This window comes from Haliotis rufescens, unplaced genomic scaffold (genome assembly GCF_023055435.1).
Source record: "Haliotis rufescens isolate VD_foot unplaced genomic scaffold, xgHalRufe1.0.p SCAF_17, whole genome shotgun sequence".
Classification (NCBI taxonomy): Eukaryota; Metazoa; Mollusca; class Gastropoda; order Lepetellida; family Haliotidae; genus Haliotis; species Haliotis rufescens.
Window position 1 is genome coordinate 1,810,554 of NW_025963857.1, and position 24,728 is coordinate 1,835,281.

At 45.9% G+C, this 24,728-nt stretch overlaps 1 protein-coding gene across 1 annotated transcript in view; it reads left to right on the plus strand.

Annotated features, from left to right (window-relative positions):
• Positions 1-24,728, plus strand: part of LOC124150190 (protein virilizer homolog) — a 45,274-nt gene that overhangs the window by 14,757 nt on the left and 5,789 nt on the right. Inside the window, exons 14-37 of the mRNA XM_048397395.1 lie at positions 876-964; positions 1,281-1,443; positions 2,604-2,704; positions 3,295-3,475; positions 3,901-4,018; positions 4,748-4,936; positions 5,240-5,383; positions 6,014-6,217; positions 7,248-7,333; positions 8,117-8,263; positions 8,757-8,852; positions 10,257-10,332; positions 11,285-11,421; positions 11,636-11,744; positions 13,674-13,764; positions 17,278-17,487; positions 17,705-17,810; positions 19,071-19,139; positions 20,086-20,249; positions 20,606-20,864; positions 21,619-21,715; positions 22,567-22,843; positions 24,324-24,391; positions 24,522-24,727. Coding sequence (XP_048253352.1) covers positions 876-964; positions 1,281-1,443; positions 2,604-2,704; positions 3,295-3,475; positions 3,901-4,018; positions 4,748-4,936; positions 5,240-5,383; positions 6,014-6,217; positions 7,248-7,333; positions 8,117-8,263; positions 8,757-8,852; positions 10,257-10,332; positions 11,285-11,421; positions 11,636-11,744; positions 13,674-13,764; positions 17,278-17,487; positions 17,705-17,810; positions 19,071-19,139; positions 20,086-20,249; positions 20,606-20,864; positions 21,619-21,715; positions 22,567-22,843; positions 24,324-24,391; positions 24,522-24,727 — 3,387 coding nt within the window. The remainder of the gene's footprint in view (positions 1-875; positions 965-1,280; positions 1,444-2,603; positions 2,705-3,294; positions 3,476-3,900; positions 4,019-4,747; positions 4,937-5,239; positions 5,384-6,013; positions 6,218-7,247; positions 7,334-8,116; positions 8,264-8,756; positions 8,853-10,256; positions 10,333-11,284; positions 11,422-11,635; positions 11,745-13,673; positions 13,765-17,277; positions 17,488-17,704; positions 17,811-19,070; positions 19,140-20,085; positions 20,250-20,605; positions 20,865-21,618; positions 21,716-22,566; positions 22,844-24,323; positions 24,392-24,521; position 24,728) is intronic.

A 24,728-nucleotide genomic window follows, 5' to 3' on the forward strand; every position in this document is an offset into this window, starting at 1 on the left:
GGATTTAATCAGAAAGAGAATTTTACAAACCTGTAGAGGTTATGAATTCTCTGATGAAATCCTCCTTGGGGCACGGCCACCCACCTCCCCACATTCCGTCAGCATTTGACATATGGAAAGTGATTTGGGTGAGAGTTGCTCCCCCTGGCGTGAGGCGCCGTTGGGGGTGAGGCCCCGTAAGGGTGGTCGTATATCATACAAAAACGAAGTTTTTTGTGTGGTAACATTTTTTATTAAGGAAAATGGTTACAACTATGTCATATAGATTTTCTTGAGCAAGGAAAATGCAATAAGTGCCCCAAGGAGGATTTCATCAGAGAATTCATAACCTCTACAGGTTTGTAAAAGTTTCCACCCTTGTCGAACTAGGCTGGTATTATGGAGTTATGAAATCCGGTTGATAAAATGTCGTTCAGGTCTCGGTCGATTGCAGGATTTGCAAAGCATGTGCACCGTCAACAGGCATTTTCCAAGTCTTTTCATGTTTTTAATCAAGGTGCTCACATGATTTGATGCACTTCGCGCTATACAAGACCTTGACTATCGATCAGATTGTCTTGACTGGGCGCCACCATTTTGTTTGAAACAAATGCAAGTAATACGAGAGGTGGAATCTGATTAGTCTATAGAAGAGGCTTAGAAGGGGCATAACTCATAATAACCACTGGTTGCGCTACGGTCGAGCCCAGGAATTCCAGCCTAGTTCGGCAAGGGTGAAACTGGACTTTTGAAGTCAGTTAACTCCCTTGCCTCGGGAAGATGCAGCTAGCTAGCCTTGGCTTGACACTATGGGTTGATGAGTGAGCACCAGTAACAGCAAGAACTTTAATGAAATTGTGTACAGGTCATGTAATGTTTCTCTTTAATTATTTCAGTTGGCGAGAACAAGCGTTGCATTGACTGCTCTGAGTCGGAAAATCCACACCTTCGACTTGTTCCAGACTCTGACCCACACTATAGACCAGTGAGTACCAGGAACCTTTCCAAGACAGGTGTCACACATTTAAGGGGCAGTGGGGTACTTTGTTTCAGGGAGGGTTTGAAATGATACAAGGATCTATCTTGACCTGCCGACATGTGGCAGCAAATGTCAGTACAAATTGTCAATTTGAATTTGAATTTTCTCAATTCCCCTGAATTTATGTACATAAAAACATTAAGAAAATTCAAGTTTTGAACAAAATAATGATTGTTTTCACCAGGGGCACTTAGTTTGAAATCCGTGATAAATCCCAGTGAAAGGGGAGGGGTATATGTATGTTGCTGTCATGTGTTATCAGTGTACTGGACACACTCCCCCCTCTGGAAGATGATGAGATGAAAGGGGCGGAGGGGGAGGGGGAGCCGGCATCACCCCCCTGCATGGAGGAAGAGGATGTGGACAAGTTGGTGGCCGCCTTGGAGGAAGTGACCAAGGTCTTCATGCATGCAGCTGAAATGATTGTGAGTATTGCAGGGGCAAGGGAGGGGACAAGAGCAGGGTGAGGGGACAACAGCAGAGGGAGGGGCAACAGCAGGGGAAGGGGATAACAGTAGGGAGAGGGGCAACTGCAGGGAGAGGGGCAACAGTATGGAGAGGAACAACAGCAGGGAGAGGGGCAACAGCAGGGAGAGGGGCAACAGCAGGGAGAGGGGCAACAGTTTGGGAGAGGGGCAACAGTAGGGAGAGGGGCAACAGTTAGGGAGTGGGGCAACAGCAGGGAGAGGGCAACAGTTAGGGAGAGGGGCAACAGCAGGGTAGAGGGGCAACAGCAGGGAGAGGGGCAACAGTTAGGGAGAGGGGCAACAGCAGGGAGAGGGGCAACAGTTAGGGAGAGGGGCAACAGCAGGGAGAGGGGTAACAACAAGGAGAGGGCAACAGCAGGGAGAGGGGCAACAGTAGGGAGAGTGGCAACAGTAGGGAGAGTGGCAACAGCAGGGAGAGGGGCAACAGCAGGGAGAGGGGCAACAGCAGGGAGAGGGCAACAGCAGGGAGAGGGGCAACAGCAGGGAGAAAGGCAACAGTTAGGGAGAGGACAAGTGTAGGTTAGGGGTGAGAGTAGAGGCAAGTGGAAAAAGAAGGGGAGGGGCCAAACTAGGGGGGAAGGACTACTATGGGGAGAAGACAAGTGTCGGTTAGGGGTGAGAGTAGAGGCGAGGCGAAAAAGAAGGGGAGGGGCCAAACTAGGGGGGAAGGACTACTATAGGAGAAGACAAGTGTCGGTTAGGGGTGAGAGTAGAGGTGAGTGGAAAAAGAAGGGGAGGGGCCAAACTAGGGGGGAAGGACTACTATGGGGAGAAGACAAGTGTCGGTTAGGGGTGAGAGTAGAGGCGAGTTGAAAAAGAAGGGGAGGGGCCAAACTAGGGGGGAAGGACTACTATAGGAGAAGACAAGTGTCGGTTAGGGGTGAGAGTAGAGGTGAGTGGAAAAAGAAGGGGAGGGGCCAAACTAGGGGGGAAGGACTACTATGGGGAGAAGACAAGTGTCGGTTAGGGGTGAGAGTAGAGGCGAGTTGAAAAAGAAGGGGAGGGGCAACATCAGGAGTGGGTCAAGAATAGATATTGGGCAAGAGATGGGGAGAGCCCTACAGGGTCATTCAGCCAAACAATGAATTTTGTTCCAGGCTCAGCCACGTCGTGGACTTCCAGGGTCTCATGTGTTCTCATCAGGAGACCCTCCACCCATGGACCCCCTACCCAGCCTCTTCCATACAGCTTACGAGTGGTGAGTTGTCATTGTGGCTCCTATGCCATGTTCACTCATACACAGAATGTGGTGTAACAACTTGCGTATCTTTGGAAGAATGTTCCTCTTACTCTAGCAGTAAATGGGTACCCGGTAGAACAGTAATTTGAACTACATCACCATGCCGACTGGCTACAAGTTGTACATGCCCCAGGGAGATGATCATGATTTCTGTGTAATCTAGTAGTACTGTGCTGCATCACCGTGTAGCATCAGAATCATTAGGTAAGGCCATCAACAAATAATTTTCCATTTCCCTTCTTGATGGGGATTTTGTGATCATGCACTGATTGTTTAAAGATTATCTTCCTAATTATGACTGAAATGAACGACTGTGGCTGCATAAATTGTTCCTAAGGCTCAAAAGAAAAACAACCATGAAATCAGGAATATGCACTTTGTTATCCTGTCAAACTGCCTAGAAAGTATCAAGTCCTAAAAAGCAGCAAAGGTTATCCTTAACAAAATGGCAATTCCTATTTCGAATCCCAGGGTATAAAATGTCAAAACACAAATAATCAGTTTGGTGTGGCCTTAATGTGGGATGTAGTCAAGTATGTGTGTTTCAGTCGCCTGCTGGAGAGTATTTTCGTGTTGACATCTACGCCAACAACATCGAGTCAGCCCAGCATCTTCACTGCGGTACAGAAACTGCTGCTGCATCTGATCAAGACTCAGCAGGGGCTGCTGTTTCTCAGCTGGAAGCCCGACACAACCAACGGCATCATCAGGTCCCTCATACAGATGACCGTGAGTTTGCTGGAAGCATGTTGATGATGTTGCTAATACTGACGATGATGTTGCTAATACTGATGTTGATGTTGTTAATACAGATGATGGTGTTGATAGTACAGATGATGTTGCAAATACTGACGATGGTGCCAATACTGACGATGATGTTGATAATACTGACGATTGATGTTGGTAATACTGACGATGATGTTGATAATACTGTTGATGCTGTTGCAAATACTAACGATGATGTCGATGATATTGAAGGTGTTGCAAATACTGACAATGGTGCCAATACTGAGGATGATGTTGATAATACTGACAATGATGTTCGTAATACCGACGATGATGTTGCTAATACCGACGATGATGTTGCTAATACCGACGATGATGTTGCTAATACTGACGATGATGTTTGCTGATACTGACGATGATGTTGCCAGGAGGACAGCCCGGAGGAGGGGGTGGATGACATGCCGGCCAGGCAGCTGGGGCTGGAGCTGGTGTATCACCTGCAGACCCTCCAGTATGTCGACCATCTCCTGGAGTACCACAACAAGCGTAAGTAGAGCCCCAGAGTCCCAGTAACACTGGTTAACTGGATCCGGTGGGCAGATGAGTGACTTGCTTCATTGGGTGTCATCTTAATCCAATAGCATGGGACATTACTCATATCAACCACTGGTTTGTCTCGTCCAAACTCACATATTTACTATTGCTGACTCGGCATTAAACAACATTATCTCTAGATCCTTTCATGCTGAAATTAGTGTTTTACAGTCAACTCATGTGAAGTAACTATTTGGACAAGGGACTGTGAAAACGTATCTACGTATCCAGAGCTTTACTGCTATGCGATGAATGTAACCTTTTCACCATTCCTACACTGCACTTCATTATGTCATATGAGTAGCAACTGATCGCAGACTTGTTGGATTTAACTATCTTGTCAAGTAAAAGAAACATATTGTCTACATTTGGTGACTCAGAGGACCTTGAAAATGTATCTAGCTATCCAGTTAAACTGGTTTTTTTTAAATGGCATTTAGAAGTTGGTGTCATGAACAAGGAAATTCTTTTATTGAATGAATGCGACATTTTGGTGTAGATACCGTTATCAAGCAACGTCACATTCATTGTAGTAAAGAAGTTGTATATCCATAGAACTATCTCCCTTGTCTAAACTCTTCTTGTTATCAGGAATTAATGGTGAATAAAGAATGACCCTGTAGGGACCAGACGAGAGTGTCAAGTAATCAAGTATTGTACATTGTGTTGTCTTGGTTTCAGATGGCAAAGCTCGACCTCTGGATGATCCCGAGCCACTGGGTATTCTCCAGAACCTGTTCTCAATGACCTTCACCTCTGTGTCACGTGATGCCATAGCTATGTTCAGTACGATGGGTCGCGATGCAGTAGTACATGTCCTCAGTCAGGACAACAACCTCAGCGTCCTCCTGCCATTCGTCGAACAGTCAGGTGAGATAATGCTGGTACTATATAAACCTTTGAAGTCATGCTTGCCTGCTTGCCCGAGACTATTAAATTGTGCTGAGGCTGTGTATTATGTAAATATACAGTCAAGTTGTCTCTGGTAGACCTAACAGTTAACCCAGTTCTCCCTCCATCAGCCAGCTCCTTCCCCTGTCTCTTCATTAAGATGTTGTCTTGACTGTGTTCAGCACAGAGGGTACTCACTCACTCACTCACACTCACTCACTCACTCACTCACTCACTCAAGGAATGGGTCAGTTTGTAGATTTATGATTTGTGCCCTTCCAGGTGATGAAGATGGAAACCGCCGCCTGAAGAAGTCGGTGTGTGCTGGCTACACGACCCACCTGCTGTGCCTGGTCATCAAGCTGTCCAACAACGTGGTCATGCTGGAGAAGTTTGCCGCTCGGATCCTGGCTGTCAGCGAGCAAGGTAGGGCTGTAGCTCAAGGACTGCTTGGGGTAAATAAACTCATGTCCTCAAAATGCTGAATTTAAAAAATATTGAGTCAGAATTAACCATCCGGAATCTGGATAAACTAGAGGGATAATTGCTATCATTATCAAAAGAACAGTTTAATGTACTGAAAATCAGTGTCCAACTTTGTTGACATAGCTAAGGCATTTTATAAGTTTTGGCAACTTTGGAGATATAAATTTCAAAACAATTTTGCTAGGGCACGAGGCCTAGCCAAGCAGGATCAGTAGCCATATCTGTGCTTGTAGACCTCTGCAGCTTGAAACCTTCTCCACAAATTAAAATAGTCGCTTAATTCAATGTTTATTCCTAATGCAGGATATTTACCATCCCCAAACACACTCGCGTGATAACCTCTATAACTATACACATCCATGGGCACAGGTTTGTCAGCACCATACCTGTGCTTGGCAGAAGAACTATTGTTAAAACTCACTCACACATGTATATCATCATTAGACCTAGTGACAAGCGTCTAAATTAGAGAGTTTCTGATTGGTAGAAATGCTCTGCATGTACTTCTGATCCAATCAGCTGCCAATATTTGTCTTCACTCCTTTGAACCATCCATCTTGTATGGTGCAGATTTCAACAGTCGACTGACTGAGCTTGAAGAGTGGGTCGCGCCCTTGAAGAAAGTGACTTGTGTGTCCCGTGACAAGATGTCTGATCTGATAGGTCAGCTGAAGATGTATTCTGAGGATGTACACAAGCTCCCCCCTGGCCTCGTCACCACTGTCCGTATCCTCCATTACTTGGCTGTCCCTCCAGAGAAGCTGTACACACAAGGTTTGCCTGTACTTAAGTCTGTTGAGAAATGTGGCCGAGTTGTCATAGTCGCCGCTCATCACTGATCTCTAGCCATCGGCATGCCTGAAGCCTATGACTAGGGGCTCGAGTTTCAGTTCACCCTGACTATGAATGTTGGTTTATTAGAACCATAACTGCTCGTGGGTTTCCCGAAAGTGGTAAATGTCTAACATGCATCACTTCAGGCTTTCCTCCCACATTAAACTGACATGCCATGATATAACTGAAATATTGTCCAAACGGCATAAAACTCAAATCACTCTGTTGAGATTGTAATGAGATTTATAAGGAATGTTTTTTTAAAAAGTTATTTTTTAGTTCATATTTGAAATAGTCTCCTGGGCATACTCCCCGACAACTGTATTCCATAATGCTTCAGTGGACTGGCTACCTTGCTATGCTTTCAGATTTGTGTATTAGTTAAACTTAAATAAATTACAGTTGCATAAAGCACAGCATCTCACTGTAGAGAGTTTCATATGGGGATCCTTGGAACCGATTGGAAACCCAGAATGGCCCCAATTTTATGATCTTTGATCTGCTAGCAAAGTATCTGTGCTCATCGGTTTCCCTAAACCTCAATGAGTTGCATCACTTCAGGTTTTTAGTTGACCATGACCATGGCCTGGCATGCTGTTACATGGCTGAAATGCTGACCTTTCACTCACTCAGAGTTGCTTCCCTTAGTTGTGCCAGAATCCTATGATTGTGGCTGAGTTTCACTCCGAATAGGATCCTGCTGCATTTCATCTAACAGAAAACAGATTATGAGTTAAATGTGTCCACAGTGGGTGTACCAGATTTACTGTGCTGAACGGGCCTGTGCACAACAAGACAAGTCCATCATTACACGTTCACAAGTTAGAGAGATTTATTTCCAGTACAACAGATTAGGGACAATTTGCCTTGTGACCACGAGGGCAAAAGCTATACAATGATATAAATGACAACAGATGATGCCAAGGCATATTTTCTTTCTCAACTCACTCACTGATTATTGTTGTGGCAGATTCTCAGAGTGAGATGAAGTACATGTACGCCCTCGTGGAGCTGTATAGCGAGGAGTGCTTTCCCATCTTCCTCAACTTTCTACAGGTACGTCGCACTGGGCCATCGGGAGGATGCTATGTTTACCTTCAGGAACTAATCCAGTCATCCATTCAAGGGCATGTTGTAATTCAACAGTCAACTCTATTGGCCAACTCCAAAATCCCTTTCTTGTGTTTATTTTTATCTGTGAAAATTAGAAATATGACCTTTTGGCAGTATTTTAAGGACTTTATACAAACAAATAAGGAACATTGATAAACATCAGGGATGTGAAATCTCCGCGGAAACGCGGAAAATCGCGTTTTTTAAAACAGTAGTCCTCGGGAAAAATCATCTTCCGCGTAAAGATATAATCAAAGATTTTTAAAAAAAACACTCCTAAAAATATGATCGAAAACCTCTTTTTCAGGAAAACCTGCTCACATCCCTGAAACATGATAAATAACGAAATTAAGAATCCCATTACCGTATTTGCCATAATAAGCACCTTAGAATATTGACAAAGTGGAGATTTTATTAACATGATTAAAACCATACACAAATAATTAAATTTGTTTTCAGAGACAAGAGTTGTAGTCAACAAACTTTGTTCAAACGTTTATGAAACTAAGACCTTTTTTTATAAGAAAATATGGATTGTCATGTAACTTTTCGGTCTTAGTAAGGGATGCTTGGAAATATTACTTACAGATTGGTCTTGAAGTTGGTTAAGGGTAGGGATTATGGCATAATACAGCCAATACAGTGTTTTCATTTTATCACAAAGATTATCGGCGTCAACAGACCAGCTTGCTGTATTTTTCACTCATACCCTGCCTTTACACACAGAAGCTCAGTGAGAGCCTGCTGCGCCGCTGGCAGAAAGGCATCCAACTGAGCAATGATCAGATGTCTCGGTACTTGGCCATCATCCAGCCGTCACTGTCTATTGTGAAGAGGACCATCGCCTTCGTTATAGAGGGCAGGGGAGCAGAGGTGGGTCATGGCTGCTTCCTAGCTGTCCCCATGTGGGTAGTTTGGTGGGCTAGGTGTTTGCACCGAAGGCCTGGTTTGATTTGACATATGTGAACAATGTGTGATGCCAATTTCTGGTGGCCCCCTGGGGCGGTTGGGTGGCCTAGTGGTTAAAGAGCTTGCTCATCATGCCAAAGAACCCGGTTTGTTTCCCGACATGGGTACAATGTGTGAAGCTCATTTCTGGTTTCCCCCGCCATGATGTTGCTGGAATATTGCTAATTGTGACATAAAAATCCTCACTCAGTCCCCATCAACACCCCCCACCCCCTTGACAAGTGTTTTTATTCCCATCTAATGCCTCATCTCTTCATTCATCAATCATTGTCAAACTGATGTTATCTTTGTCATTTGTTCACTCAATCCAGTTCCTGGACAATCCTTCATCTTATGTCTCCCTGTTCTTCAATACGTCTTGTCGGCCATAATATGTGATGTGTTTTTGTGTTTGCAGTTCAAGGACTTGACAGCCCTCCCATCCCTGTTTGAGCTCCATACAGTGTTGTGTTCAGTACCCATCAGTGTTATGCACAGTCAAGAGATTGCAAAGGTACAATCACGAGTTTCTATTTACTCTAAACACTAAAGGTTAACTACATCATAATGATATTCCAGTCCTTCAGACCATAAAGGGGCAGGGCCTATCCACGCTGCTTAGGGAGCAGTTCTCAAGCTTCATGTCCGATAAAAATCTTTTATGGGGGGGCAAGAACTAAATGCAAGGCCTGCAAGTTTTCCATTTAAAAGTGGCGTTAAACCTAACTCACTCACTCACTCACAAACCATATACAGTGAGTACTCTAACTAATGAGTGTTCTCTTATGGGGTGGGCGAGGGTATGTCTCAAAACTTGAGGATGGTTTTTGTTGGTGAATTTTCTAATTGTTTTCAACTCCAAATACTATGGCAACAGCCATCAGGGTATGTAGCCTGGCTGGACCGTGAAACATGTGGAACATTTAGTATGATGATGACTATGTTATCACAATAGTGGGAGATTGCAGTTTTTAAAGCAGGAACTAGTTTTGTAATTATGACGTGGTATGGAGATCTGCTAATAAATCTTCGGTGATGGGAAACAGGTGTACAAACCCTGGAGAAATCAGAGAGAAGTCATGGAACATTCCCGTCCTTGTGGAGTATAAACCCATAGGAGTTGAACCTATTCTGTTTTGAATATTTTTTAAAGTGATCCATACACCTTTTGAATAAGAAATAATAAAAATATTTTGTTTGCTCCCTAAGGCATAACAGAAACTTATGATCATGTGTTTCGAATCCCAGTTCGCCCTGACCATGTTTCTAGGTTTGTCGGCACCAAACCTGTGCTAGGTTTCACATCTAAGATCTGCACCACGTCAGGTGTTGCACCCATATGGAGCTGACATGCTGTGATATAACTGAAATACTGTTCAAAGCGGTGTAAACCCAACTCACTTTGGCTAGCTAGCATATGAAATGAACATGTCTCTTGACATGCATGATTGACAGTTCATGAGCATGTGTAATCTCTGCTTGCCAGCGTCCCATATTTGGAAATGTTTACCTATGTATTGAAAGGAACATGTGCTTCAGTACACAGACTATTTTTTTTCATATTTTGTATCATGTTTGAGGTACGGCTGCTTTCTTTCTGTCTCATTAAAAGTACAGAATATAATACTTTCCTCTAATGCAATTCAGATAATGGGAAGAAGCAAAATCAAAAGTTGTATCAAAGTGCCTCTTTGTATTTTATGATCATACCATGGCATTGAATCAGAGGTATGTTATTGTGATTTGATACCTCTGATTGAGAAATCACTTTCATGGATCCTCCATGGTTGAATGTTGTCAACATAAGGGTCAACAATATTTCAACTGGATGATACAATTTGAGTTTTGTTGTATTTTGGAGTTGAAGTTAATGGTGGATTGTTCACTGTGAGAATCAGAATGTGTATCTAATTTGCAGATCCAGAAGGACATTGTGGATGCGATCCTAGCCTACACCCAGCCAGCTCTCAACCAGGACGCTGCCACAGAAGAAGGTTGGTCTTGCTTGTCTGTTGCAAGACTTATTATGGAACTCCTCTACTACACATAGACTTGCAGCAGTCGTAGTGCTAAGATTGCCCTGTAGATCGGGCCCTGCGAGCTGTACTGCCAAACAGCCGTTTTAATGTGCGCAGCGGGGCGGTCGGGTAGCCTAGTGGTTAAAGCCTTCGCTCGTCACGCCGAAGACCCGGGTTCGATAACCGACATGGGTACAATGTGTGAAGCCCATTTCTGGTGTCCCCCGCCATGATATTGCTGGAATATTGCTAAAAGCGAAGTAAAACCTCACTCACTCACTCACTAATGTGCGCAGCTGAAGAACTCTCGACATTATTTCAGTGGAGGCTGTGGTCTGAATTATTCCACTCATAAAATACAGAAACACCTTGAAAGCTAACACTAGCTGTGACTATCAATGCAATAGTATTAAGATAGTTTAATGATAACAAAACAGTCCTTCATTATAGACAATATTTATTGGACATCCTTGAATCATTCAAGAAGACAAACAAGCTGAACAATTGATAGATCACTGGGAGGTAGTTAGGGCTTTAGAGAAGGTAAAGTAAAGAATGCTATGATGGACAACCATGATGCATTAGATCAGTTGGTTCACCCCTGGAGTTTTATTCTGTAAATGAGACAAAACCTCAACATGGTATTGGGGGCGCGGGGGTAGCCTAATGGTTAAAGCGTTCGCGTGTCACGCCTAAGGCCCGGGGTCGATTCCTGACATGGGTACAATGTGTGATGCCCATTTCTGGTGTCCTCCGCCGCGATATTGCTGGAATATTGCTAAAAGTGGTGTAAAACCATACTCACTCACTTAAAATGGTATTTTTAGGTTTATGATTTTCTGAATTTTTCTGTAATACGTTTCAACCCACTGTGTGAAGACAGTGTCAAGTAGCATTCACTTACCATGATGCCTTGTATGTGTTGTAGGACTAGCACAGAGCTTGTGGACAATGATGTTGACAGACCTGTTGAAGTATGCCAAGAAATTACCCTACACTTATCTCAGTGGACTCATCATGATGTCGGAGTTACTTCCCCTACCACTGCCTCTTCAGACGAAAGAGGTGACTTTGCATTGCCTGTTAAGGGTTGCTTTGGCTCAATATTCTTTGAAGTCAATCAATTCATAAAACACAATTCATAGATTTTCCAGATGCAAATGTCTGCCACAATACAATAAACTCAGTTCTACACTTAATGCTCCGCTCCCACAAAGCTAGCTACCTTTCAAAAAGAAATAAGAAATTATTATTATCTCTTTCCTATTTTCCCAATCAGCCATTGGATAGCCCGGAAATAAGTCAGGTCGTGATGACCCGCAAGTTGTGGAGTGCCCACCTCCATCCCCTCTCCTCTCTCGTCAGTGACCTCATCAGGGCCTGTTCAGGTGAGTCTCTCCTCTCTCATCAGTGACCTCATCAGGGCCTGTTCAGGTGAGTCTCTCCTCTCTCATCAAGGACCTCATCAGGGCCTGTTCAGGTGAGTCTCTCCTCTCTCATCAGTGACCTCATCAGGGCCTGTTCAGGTGAGTCTCTCCTCTTTCACCAGTGACCTCATCAGGGCCTGTTCAGGTGAGTCTCTCCCCTCTCATCAAGGACCTCATCAGTGCCTGTTCAGGTGAGTCTCTCCTTTCTCATCAGTGACCTCATCAGGGCCTGTTCAGGTGAGTCTCTCCTCTTTCATCAGTGACCTCATCAGTGCCTGTTCAGGTGAGTCTCTCCTCTCTCATCAGTGACCTCATCAGGGCCTGTTCAGGCGTGTCTCTCCTCTCATCAGTGACCTCATCAGGGCCTGTTCAGGTGAGTCTCTCCTCTCTCATCAGTGACCTCATCAGGGCCTGCTCAGGTGAGTCTCTCCTCTCTCATCAATGACCTCATCAGTGCCTGTTCAGGTGAGTCTCTCCTCTCTCATCAGTGACCTCATCAGTGCCTGTTCAGGTGAGTCTCTCCTCTCTCATCAGGGCCTGTTCAGGTGAGTCTCTCCTCTCTCATCAGTGACCTCATTGGGGCCTGTTCAGGTGAGTCTCTCCTCTCTCATCACTGACCTCATCGGGGCCTGTTCAGGTGAGTCTCTCCTCTCTCATCAATGACCTCATCAAGGCCTGTTCAGGTGAGTCTGTCTTCTCATCAGTGACCTCATCAGGCCTGTTCAGGTGAGTCTGTCTTCTCATCAGTGACCTCATCAGGGCCTGTTCAGGTGAGTCTGTCTTCTCATCAGTGACCTCATCAGGGCCTGTTCAGGTGAGTCTCTCCTCTCTCATCAGTGACCTCATCAGTGCCTGTTCAGGTGAGTCTCTCCTCTCTCATCAGGGCCTGTTCAGGTGAGTCTCTCCTCTCTCATCAGTGACCTCATCAGTGCCTGTTCAGGTGAGTCTCTCCTCTCTCATCACTGACCTCATCGGGGCCTGTTCAGGTGAGTCTCTCCTCTCTCATCAATGACCTCATCAAGGCCTGTTCAGGTGAGTCTGTCTTCTCATCAGTGACCTCATCAGGGCCTGTTCAGGTGAGTCTCTCTTCTCATCAGTGAGCCTGCCGTGATATTGCTGGAATATTGCTAAAAGCGGCGTAAAACCAAACTCACTCACTCACTCTCATCAGTGATCTCATTGGGGCCTGTTCAGGTGAGTCTCTCCTCTCTCATCAATGACCTCATCAAGGCCTGTTCAGGTGAGTCTCTCTTCTCATCAGTGACCTCATCAGGGCCTGTTAAGGTGAGTCTCTCTTCTCATCAGTGACCTCATCAGTGCCTGTTCAGGTAAGTCTCTCCTCTCTCATCAATGACCTCATCAGTGCCTGTTCAGGTAAGTCTCTCCTCTCTCATCAATGACCTCATCAAGGCCTGTTCAGGTGAGTCTGTCTTCTCATCAGTGACCTCATCAGGCCTGTTCAGGTGAGTCTCTCCTCTCTCATCAGTGACCTCATCAGGGCCTGTTCAGGTGAGTCTGTCTTCTCATCAGTGACCTCATCAGGGCCTGTTCAGGTGAGTCTCTCCTGTCTCAACATTGACCTCATCAAGGCCTGTTCAGGTGAGTCTGTCTTCTCATCAATGACCTCATCAGGCCTGTTCAGGTGAGTCTGTCTTGTCATCAGTGACCTCATCAGGGCCTGTTCAGGCATGTCTCTCCTCTCTCATCAGTGACCTCATCAAGGCCTGTTCAGGTGAGTCTCTCTTCTCATCTGTGACCTCATCAAGGCCTGTTCAGGTGAGTCCCTCCTCTCTCATCAGGTTTTCCTGCCCCGATTCGTATTACATATCAGAATTGGTGGCTTGTTACTTCCCTCCATTTCTCTGCACCTAACACTGACTTGTATTGCAGGCTCCAGCTGCCAGCCTCTCCAGCAGATGTTGTGTCGTGTGTGTTGGCAGCTGTCAGACCTCGCCTCCCCCTCCGCCATCATGATCACAAGGTGAGAACTACACAAGAGTCTACAGATGAAGGATCCCTGCCTCCTTAGTCATGATCCCTACCTCCGTAATTAGGATCACCACCTACCTGGTTAGGATCTCTGCCTTCCTAGTTACTATATCTGCCTCCCTAGTTAGGATCTCTGCCTCCCTAGTTAGGATCTCTGCCACCCTATTTAGGATCTCTGCCACCCTATTTAGGATCTCTGCCTCCTTGCTATTATCCCTGCCTCCCTTGCTATGATCCCTGCCTCCCTTGCTATGATCGCTGCCTCCCTTGCTATGATCCCTGCCTCCCTTGCTATGATCCCTGCCTCCTTGCTATGAATTCTGCCTCCCTTGCTATGATCCCTACCTCCCTTGCTATGATGCCTGCCTCCCTTGCTATGATCCCTGCCTCCCTTGCTATGATCCCTGCCTCCCTTGCTATAATCCCTGCCTCCCTTGCTATGATCCCTGCCTCCTTGCTATAATCCCTGCCTCCCTTGCTATGATCCCTGCCTCCCTTGCTATGATCCCTGCCTCCCTTGCTATGATCCCTGCCTCCTTGCTATAATCCCTGCCTCCCTTGCTATGATCCCTGCCTCCCTTGCTATGATCCCTGCCTCCTTGCTATAATCCCTGCCTCCCTTGCTATGATCCCTGCCTCCCTTGCTATGATCCCTGCCTCCCTTGCTATGATCCCTGCCTCCCTTGCTATGATCCCTGCCTCCCTTGCTATGATCCCTGCCTCCCTTGCTATGATCCCTGCCTCCTTGCTATGATCTCTGCCTCCCTAGTTACGATCTCTGCCTCCTTGCTATGATGCCTGCCTCCCTTGCTATGATCCCTGCCTCCTTGCTATGATCCCTGCCTCCCTTGCTATGATCTCTGCCTCCCTTGCTATGATTTCTGCCTCCCTTGCTATGATCCCTGCCTCCTTGCTATGATCATTGCCTCCCTTGCTATGATCTCTGCCTCCCTTGCTATGATCCCTGCCTCCCTTGCTATGATTTCTGCCTCCCTTGCTATGATCCCTGCCTCCTTGCTATGATCTCTGCCTCCCTTGCTATGATCCCTACCTCCCTAGTTACGATCTCTGCCTCCTTGCTATGATCCCTGCCTCCCTTGCTATGATCCCTGCCTCCCTTTCTATGATCCCTGCCTCCCTTGCTATGATCTCTGCCTCCCTTGCTATGATCTCTGCCTCCCTTGCTATGATCCCTGCCTCCCTTGCTATGATCTCTGCCTCCCTTGCTATGATCCCTGCCTCCCTTGCTATGATCCCTGCCTCCCTTTCTATGATCCCTGCCTCCCTTGCTATGATCTCTGCCTCCCGTGCTATGATCTCTGCCTCCCTTGCTATGATCCCTGCCTCCCTTGCTATGATCCCTGCCTCCCTTGCTATGATCCCTGCCTCCCTTGCTATGATCTCTGCCTCCCTTGCTATGATCCCTACCTCCCTTGCTATGATCCCTGCCTCCCTTGCTATGATCCCTGCCTCCCTTGCTATGATCCCTGCCTCCCTTGCTATGATCCCTGCCTCCCTTGCTATGATCCCTACCACCCTAGTTACGATCTCTGCCTCCCTTGCTATGATCTCTGCCTCCCTTGCTATGATCCCTGCCTCCCTTGCTATGATCCCTACCTCCCTAGTTACGATCTCTGCCTCCCTTGCTATAATCCCTGCCTCCCTTGCTATCATCTCTGCCTCCCTTGCTATGATCCCTGCCTCCCTTGCTATGATCCCTACCTCCCTAGTTACGATCTCTGCCTCCCTTGCTATGATCCCTGCCTCCCTTGCTATGATCCCTGCCTCCCTTGCTATTAATCCCTGCCTCCCTTGCTATGATCTCTGCCTCCCTTGCTATGATCCCTGCCTCCCTTGCTATGATCCCTACCTCCCTAGTTACGATCTCTGCCTCCCTTGCTATGATCCCTGCCTCCCTTGCTATAATCCCTGCCTCCCTTGCTATGATCTCTGCCTCCCTTGCTATGATCTCTGCCTCCCTTGCTATGATCCCTACCTCCCTAGTTACGATCTCTGCCTCCCTTGCTATGATCTCTGCCTCCCTGGCTATGATCCCTGCCTCCCTTGCTATGATCCCTGCCTCCCTTTCTATGATCCCTGCCTCCCTTGCTATGATCTCTGCCTCCCTTGCTATGATCTCTGCCTCCCTTGCTATAATCCCTGCCTCCCTTGCTATGATCCCTGCCTCCCTTGCTATGATCCCTGCCTCCCTTGCTATGATCTCTGCCTCCCTTGCTATGATCCCTGCCTCCCTTGCTATGATCCCTGCCTCCCTTGCTATGATCTCTGCCTCCCTTGCTATGATCCCTACCTCCCTAGTTACGATCTCTGCCTCCTTGCTATGATGCCTGCCTCCCTTGCTATGATCCCTGCCTCCTTGCTATGATCCCTGCCTCCTTGCTATGATCCCTGCCTCCTTGCTATAATCCCTGCCTCCCTTGCTATGATCCCTGCCTCCCTTGCTATGATCCCTGCCTCCCTTGCTATGATCTCTGCCTCCCTTGCTATGATCCCTGCCTCCCTTGCTATGATCCCTGCCTCCTTGCTATGATCCCTGCCTCCTTGCTATGATCCCTGCCTCCCTTGCTATGATCCCTGCCTCCCTTGCTATGATGCCTGCCTCCCTTGCTATGATCCCTGCCTCCTTGCTATGATCCCTGCCTCCTTGCTATGATCCCTGCCTCCTTGCTATGATCCCTGCCTCCCTTGCTATGATCCCTGCCTCCCTTGCTATGATCTCTGCCTCCCTTTCTATGATCCCTGCCTCCTTGCTATGATCTCTGCCTCCCTTGCTATGATCCCTACCTCCCTAGTTACGATCTCTGCCTCCTTGCTATGATCCCTGCCTCCCTTGCTATGATCCCTGCCTCCTTGCTATGATCCCTGCCTCCTTGCTATGATCTCTGCCTCCCTGGCTATGATCCCTGCCTCCCTTGCTATGATCCCTGCCTCCTTGCTATGATCCCTGCCTCCCTTGCTATGATCCCTGCCTCCCTTGCTATGATCCCTGCCTCCCTTGCTATGATCTCTGCCTCCCGTGGTATGATCCCTGCCTCCTTGCTATGATCTCTGCCTCCCTTGCTATGATCCCTACCTCCCTAGTTACGATCTCTGCCTCCTTGCTATGATGCCTGCCTCCCTTGCTATGATCCCTGCCTCCTTGCTATGATCCCTGCCTCCTTGCTATGATCTCTGCCTCCCTTGCTATGATCCCTGCCTCCCTTGCTATGATCCCTGCCTCCCTTGCTATGATCGCTGCCTCCTTGCTATGATCCCTGCCTTCTTTGTTATGATCCCTGCCTCCCTTGCTATGATCCCTGCCTCCCTTGCTATGATCGCTGCCTCCTTGCTATGATCCCTGCCTCCCTAGTTAGGAAAACCACATCATGGAAATAATTAACAGTGCTGGAGTAGTCATGTTGTGTTTCCCATCGCTGTATGACTGAGATAGTGCTGATACAGCATTAAATATTTATTCACTCACTCATGCTGTGTTTGGCTGTAGGTGTCTGCTCGACATCATCATTGAGCACTGCAGGATTCTTCCGGAGGGAGAGAATGGGGAGGACAAGGAAGGAGAGAAGGAGCCAGCGGTGAAGGAGGACATATATCCCTTCATCAGGGCCGGACAGGTGACAAAGTCCCTCAGCCTGCTGGGCTACCTCCTGTCCCAGCCCACCATCAAGATGGCCATGTTGCAGCTCATTAGGGGAAGGTACGACTTGTTCGTTTCTTGTTTTGGATTATGGGTTTCACCAAAGTGGTAAGCGTCTATGTCATGCATTACTTCAGACTTTCCTCCTACATCAAGCTGACACGCCGTGATATAACTGGAATACTGTTTAAAGTGGTATTAAACTCACTCACGTGCTGCTGAATGACACAGATAACATCATGTGCATTTCTAACACATCTCTCTCATGTTTCTCCAGCTGTCCCGAGGATGAGAAGTATACCACTATCGTGCCCTTCATGCTCAATCTGCTGAACGAGGTCTCGGACAGACCCCCTCACATACAGGCACAGGAGAACGTGGTGGTAAGTCTGCCCCCAGTGTCTGTCCCCAGTACCCTTCTGTGTGTGAGAGCTGACTGATTGCATGGTGTGTCACCTAGCTTTATTTGTGCCAAGGTCATTGCTCATGATAACCACTGGTTTGCCTGACCAGTAGGGTTGGGACGAGTCCACATATACTACCTGGGTACCTGGGTACCCGACCCCCTCTTACCCCACCCTACCCGGGTACCCACTGAAGGTCTCAAGAGCTGGGAACAAAGTGTCCGATTGGGAATTGTTTTACCTCAGCCCTAGCAAAAACTATTAGATACATATGTATCAAATGATGAGATCCTGCGTACACTGAATTTGACTACAGCTTCGTCTTTACTCAAACATATACAAGTAAAAAGGAATGTGTGCATCGTCAGAAAGAAATGCAAACATTAGCGACTTGTAGTGTAACCACTCAGTTATAGCAAGTTTTTGTCATTGAACACTATATATCACGTGACTTACCAGGGGTCCGGGTAGCACTGTGGGTACACGGGTCCTACTCAGGACCCACCTGCCGCGAGTCCTGAGTTACCCATCCCAGCCCTACTGACGAAGATAGGTTGCCATGACACAGCTGGAAAATTGCTACTTGGCATGCAACACTCACTCGCATCCCGTTACCAAATAACAAACTGTACAGTCAATTTCAAAATCCCATTTCTTCGTCAAACGCATGTTGCAGCCTGATCATGCTTGTCATTAAAACATTGGCTTGTTTTTCCAAAGACCTGGATATTGATTTCCCACATGGGTAGAATGTGTGAAACCCATTCTTGTCCTGCTTGTGTTATTCCATGAATAATGGTATAAAACCATAGTCACTCAACAATATCTAAGATGTGTTTGTGTAATAGGGCTGTGATGATACTAGCATGTGCTGTTATCTGAGCAAGCCATGGGTGAATAAAATGAAAAAATCCCCCCCCCCCCCCCAAAAAAAAAATAAAGAAAAGAAAAAAAAGCCATCTTTTCATAGACAGGATGGCCAAATACCTGGCACACTGATGATTTACAGTTGGCAGTGTCAAGTATGGCACAATGGATGGAAATATTTACGTTTTCACTACTCATTTTCACTAATAATTAGTGTTTAGTGTAACATTTATTAAAGAATACAGTTAAAATAAGAATCGATACTTTTTACTTAATGTGAGATTGTGATCGAGAAGTAAGAAATCATGATCCACCAATGCATCGGTGTATCGTCCCACTACTGCAGTGTAATGTGTGTGTTTTTTGTTTCAGTCAATCCTACAGAGTCTCTGTGACACAGAAATATCTCTAGTCTCCTCGGACACAGCTCTCACCGAACAGGTCTGTGTTTCTCTCACAGTGGTCATCTGGACTTGGGGTGGTGGGGTAGCCTAGTGGTTAAAGCATTCACTCATCGCTCACAAGGTTCTGTCCCCCACATGGTACAGTGAAGCCCGTCCCTGGCCGCCCTCACTGTACTGTTTCACCGAAGTGGTACACGTCTGAGACCTGCATCACTTCGGGCTTTCCTCCCACATTAAGCTGACGTGCCGTGATGGAAATGGAATGCTGTTAAAACTGTTAAACTCACACACTCACTCCCTCTCTGTACTGGCTGGGACAGTGATAGAAGCTAAATAAGCCCACTCACTTGTTACAGGCTTGTCCTTCCTCACTGCAAACACTTGAGCTATGTTGAGATTTAGATGGGTCATCAGTGATAAAGAAATATCTATATACACAGATGATTCAGAACTTGCCTCTAAGGTGCCACAATTTCCTGTACGGAGTTGTGTCCCTTGGGCATGCCAGACCTGTAATTGTCCCAGGTTTGTACTGATTACATTTCTAGAGTTGTCAGCCCCATACCTCGCTCATGGGTTTCACCAAGTGGTAACAGCTAAGACTTGCATCACTACAGACTTTTCTCCCTTGTCAAGATGACGGACACACTGTGATAGGACTGAAATAATGTTTATACGGTGTTAAGCTTTCTCCCTCCCTCCCTCCCTCCCTCCCTCACTCACTCACTCACTCACTCACTCACTTGTGTCAAAACTGATGATTTTAGAGATTTGTAAGAGAAGAGCCTACTATTTGAACGTGAGCAAGTCTCTGACCCAAGGTGTGTCACTGACATATTTAGGATCCTTATCCCACCTTGTCCCTTAGAAGGTTTTCTTATGTTCACCAGCATGCAAACTAGTGCTGTAGATAAGAATCATCAAGGGAAGTGGACAAATGGTTGATTGTGAAACTTGAACTATGTCTGTATTTCACCCTGTAGATAATCAGCAACTCACTGCCGGAGACGGACAAGCTGAATACTGTGATAACAGCTCTCCTCCAACACATGGGGAACCCCGACCACGCCTACGCCTCCATCCTTCCCTGCGTCCGGACACTAGTGATGCTCACGGACCACGACTATGGCTTCTACAATCTTGTCAAGTATGTGTTCGAGTTCAGCCTGTATTTAGCACTTGTTGTATCTGCAAATGTTACTAGAGAAAATACAGTCCACTCCCAACCCGGATAGTTTTCAAAAATCCTTTATTTCCACCATTCTTTCCCGTGACAGTAGCACATAACAAGGACGAACCAAAAACTTGAATTCACCTGAAAGGAAAGATTGGTTCGAAATTGAGGGAGTCTACTGTAATTGAAGGTTATGTGTCAAAATGAGGGTTGATGGTGAAAGACTATTTTTTGTTTCCATGATAACAAAGTAGTTTGCAAGGGTTGTGAAAAGTTATCCAAACCTAATATCCAAGGATACTTTCTAACTGTGGTAATCTCCCCAACAGATGTCTGGAGAAGAACACGACCGTGTTCAGCAGCCTGCTGTCCAGGGTGAACAACACCTTCAGCAAGGACAGCTCCGACTGCCTCTCAACTCTCTCCGTCAGTCTCGACTTCCTGCGTCTCCTTGTGTCGCTCGACCCACCGGAGGAGGAGGAGGGCGTGGCACGCTCCTACATCATCAACAAGCAGCAGCTGAGGGGACTGTTGTCATGGACACCAGACCAGGATCACCCTCTGGACGATCTGGAGAAGCTTCTGGAGGTTTGTGCATCTTTGCTTCCATGTTTTGCCTTCCATGGGATGATGGGTGAACAGGGCTTAGACGATCGTAACTCTGATACTCTAAAATAGACTTACGACAGTCGTAGCTGTACGATCACTATGTGGAACAGGGCCTCTGTACCCTGTGGGTAAACTATACGAGGTAAAATGTGGTTTAATGTTAGTTTCAAGATTATTGCATAAATATAGCAACATGCATGACTGTGTGTGTGTGTGTGTGTGTGTGTGTGTGGCTGTGTGTGGCTGCTTGTACTAGTCCAGACTAATTCTGGTGTTATGGTACTGGCCCACTGAGATACCACGCCAAAGTTTAACATGGATGCCCCACTCAGACACAGTATACAGACTCTGATCCAACCAGCCTTTGTTTTATCCTCTTAATGCAGAGTGCCAGGCTTTTAGCATTGTTTGACGACCTAGGAAAGAACCACCAGCCTTTCACTCTCTGGACAGATGCTCTATCCAGGGCCAACTATAAAGAGAGAGCTAGTCATGATGAGTTATCTGGTTGTGTGTTCATATGCCGATGTCACTGAATGTTGAATGGCACTCATGTTATCAAACATTGTTTGGTCAAGACTCAATTATTTTGAACGAACTAACAAGTTTTCTGTCAATGTGCCTGCAAAGGGCTCTTTGCTAGGAATCCAAAGGAATCTCTGAGATGATCACCAACAGTTCAGATATGTTCTTGTGGAAATGTTTTGATTATCATGTTCCTGGTGTGTTGCAGGTGTTTGCCAAGGAGGAGGAGAGCCTCGAGAGCCTGCTGGAGAGCATCACATCCCTCACCAAGATGCTCCGAGACCCCGACATCACTCCAGGAAAAGGTGAGTGTCATGGTGTCCAGTGTGTATAGAGAGAACAGTTTTTATCACCTCTTTCTTTTTGTGAGGTGTTGTTTTTTAATGACCAAACATCATGTATCTACATAGCTGAAATTGTTTGAGGGCAACATATACATATCTTTTCTGGTTTGTTGTTAATTTTTATATGTTTAGCACTTTATTAGCTAATGCAGTTAGAATCTGTTCCATGGCCATGGGTCATAATGTCCAGTAGCTACGGACAATCTTACATCAAAGCCTTCAGTGACCCCAGCTTCTACCCTTTTAGTTTTCAGTCTTCAAAACCTGCCCCCTGTGGGGATTCTGAGTAAGAATTGGTCCCCAGTAACCTATGATTGTGGTACTAAGCAGCACTATGGATCGGGTGGTCAGGCTCGGTTGATAGCGTGTCATCGTACCCCAACAGCATGGATTGTTGATCATGATGCCATTCACTGGTTGTCTGGTCCAAATTGATTGTAAATAGGCTGCAGTCATGTGGCTGGAATATTGCTGAGCGCGGCATTAAACGACAAATCAAAATCTGACGTATTCCCAGTAGAATATGTAACACATTGGAACAGAACGTGCTCTGATACGTTGTTTCTTGTAAAACACATGCAGTTGAACCTCGATGTGTCGAACTGGATGTTGTCTCAAACCCCCGATAACACGAACTTTTCCCCAAGTCTCCATGATATTAGCACAAGCCTCATTAACATTTTATTTTCGATTGGACAGCTTATAAAATCACGTTGACTCCCAAAACAAATACTATGAACATGATTAATGCAAGTATTTTCTTGATGTTCCCCATTCATATGATATGTCATTAGGAAAATGTATTCTGACAGATCTGACGGAACCGGAGCTGTCCCCACCGGAGCCTCTCAGTGTGTTGTTCAACAAGCGAGCTGTGTTCACTGTCAGTGATAGTGATGATAAAAGACTGAGCGCCACCTACTGGCTGGCTAATCCAATCACGGAGGAACCAGACTCCGAGCCGGAACTGGCACGCTGCAACTTGGAGGATCTGTGTTCAAAATATTTCCCGGAATTTGATCTGGAACAAGAACTGAGAAAAGACTCTATGCCGTCTGCTGAAGACATTGTTAAACCTAGGAGACTCAGGTGCTTGATTCACTTCACAGTATTGCAGCAAGTCATGGCAAAGTGTAGTATCGCAGCAAATAATGGCAAAGTGTAGTATCGCAGCAAAAAATGGCAAAGTGTAGTTTCCCAGCAAAGAGTTGTTTTGATCAGTGAATGTGTTGCAAGATTTGTTTCGCAGCTAATATTTGAAAAATATAGCATCATGGGAAAGAATGGGAAAATATTGTATCACATTTAATTGACGTGAATTTTGCTACCCCAACAATCAGTGGCGAAATAGAGTATTGCTATGAATAGGACCATTAATGTCTCATTGAGGAAAAGCGGAAATATATAATGTTCAAACATGGCAACTCATTCACTCAGACTATATTATAGTCACATCCTCACTTCGTGTATGTTTTGTTCCTGCCATGTATCAGTGCAATATACAGGCCCCTGTACCCCGGGCATGGGTGGCCCAGGTGTCTAGGGCACCACAATGTGCTGTGTTTGTCAGAACCATAGCCATGTCGTTGGTTTCACCAAAGTGGTAAATATCTTTGACCTGCATCATTTCGGGCTTTCCACCCACACTAAGCTGGTATCAATGTGATATGACTGGAATACTGTTCAAAGCTGCATTGAACTAACTCACTTACTCCCTTACCTCGGACATAGTTCATCCCCCATATTTGTCGTAAGAAATGATTAGAAGTTATCTCTGATTATGTTTGGTTGTGTCCTGAAACCTTGTTTTGATGGTTGCTCATGTTATCGCACACCTGTTTCATGTGTCAAACACTCGGTTGTTGACAGGTCACTGACAGGGCCCCTGCTGTGTGGTGCATCATGGGCAATTTCACTCTCCAGTTGCTCAGATATATACTACTCAAAACAAGTTTAAGAACACCCGATTCTTTCATATTACTTGACTTAATCTGTCATGCCATGATGGAGTGACTATGGTCATTTGAAAAAATCGAATGTTCTTGAATGTCTTTTGAGTAGTATATATTACAGCGTGTGCCTCAACCTCACACTCTACTTTTGTCTCTTTGTATCACCTTCAGCAGAATTTAATGTAAATATTTAGATATAATAATTTAGCTTTGTGTAGTCGACCAAACACAACTTGACTTGAGTCTGGCTCCGGCCTAGTTACTGAAGATTGATATAACCTGTACCCTGTGTATTGTTCTCAGTGTGGCGCCGTCAGTATCTGCGGATTGCAGCTTTAGACAATAGTCACCTCAATCACTCTACAAGGGTACTTTGGAAACGTTACAAAAGACATAGATTTCCACAGAGCAGTGATAGAAACTAACAGTTTTAGACCACGAGTTATAACATATAGCAAAACCCTTAAAAATGGCAATTTTCTAATCGTCCGTAGGATACCATAACTAGTGGGCAGTTTGCAAGGACGACAGGACTAGTGCCAATTTCTAACGCGGCTCAGAGTTGCTATGAGCATGAGTGAACCAAAATCTAATACTATTCACTGTTCTCCTGACAGAGACCGGCGCCGATCTCAGGAAGTGATCAATATTAACCATCGTGGCAGGAGAGGAAACAGACCATTTGGTACGTAATGCTTGGTTAACTCAACAAAAACTAATTTGAATTCTCATCTGTTTTTTTAAATTATCTGATTCACTTCCCCTGCATGTTTCTTTCTGAAGAATATTTTGTATGGTTTTGTTTGAATGTTAAGTTGCACCAATGCGAGGAAGAGGCATAACTCACGGCATGATGGCCTCCAACCGGTCCGACCCGTTCCGGTCTCGACCACCCAACACTAGTCGTCCTCCGTCCATGCATGTTGATGACTTTATCAAGATGGAGAAGAACCAGCGTCACCCTGACAACAACCCCCAGGGCCAGCATATGCACACTGGACCGCCACGCCGAAATGACAAGG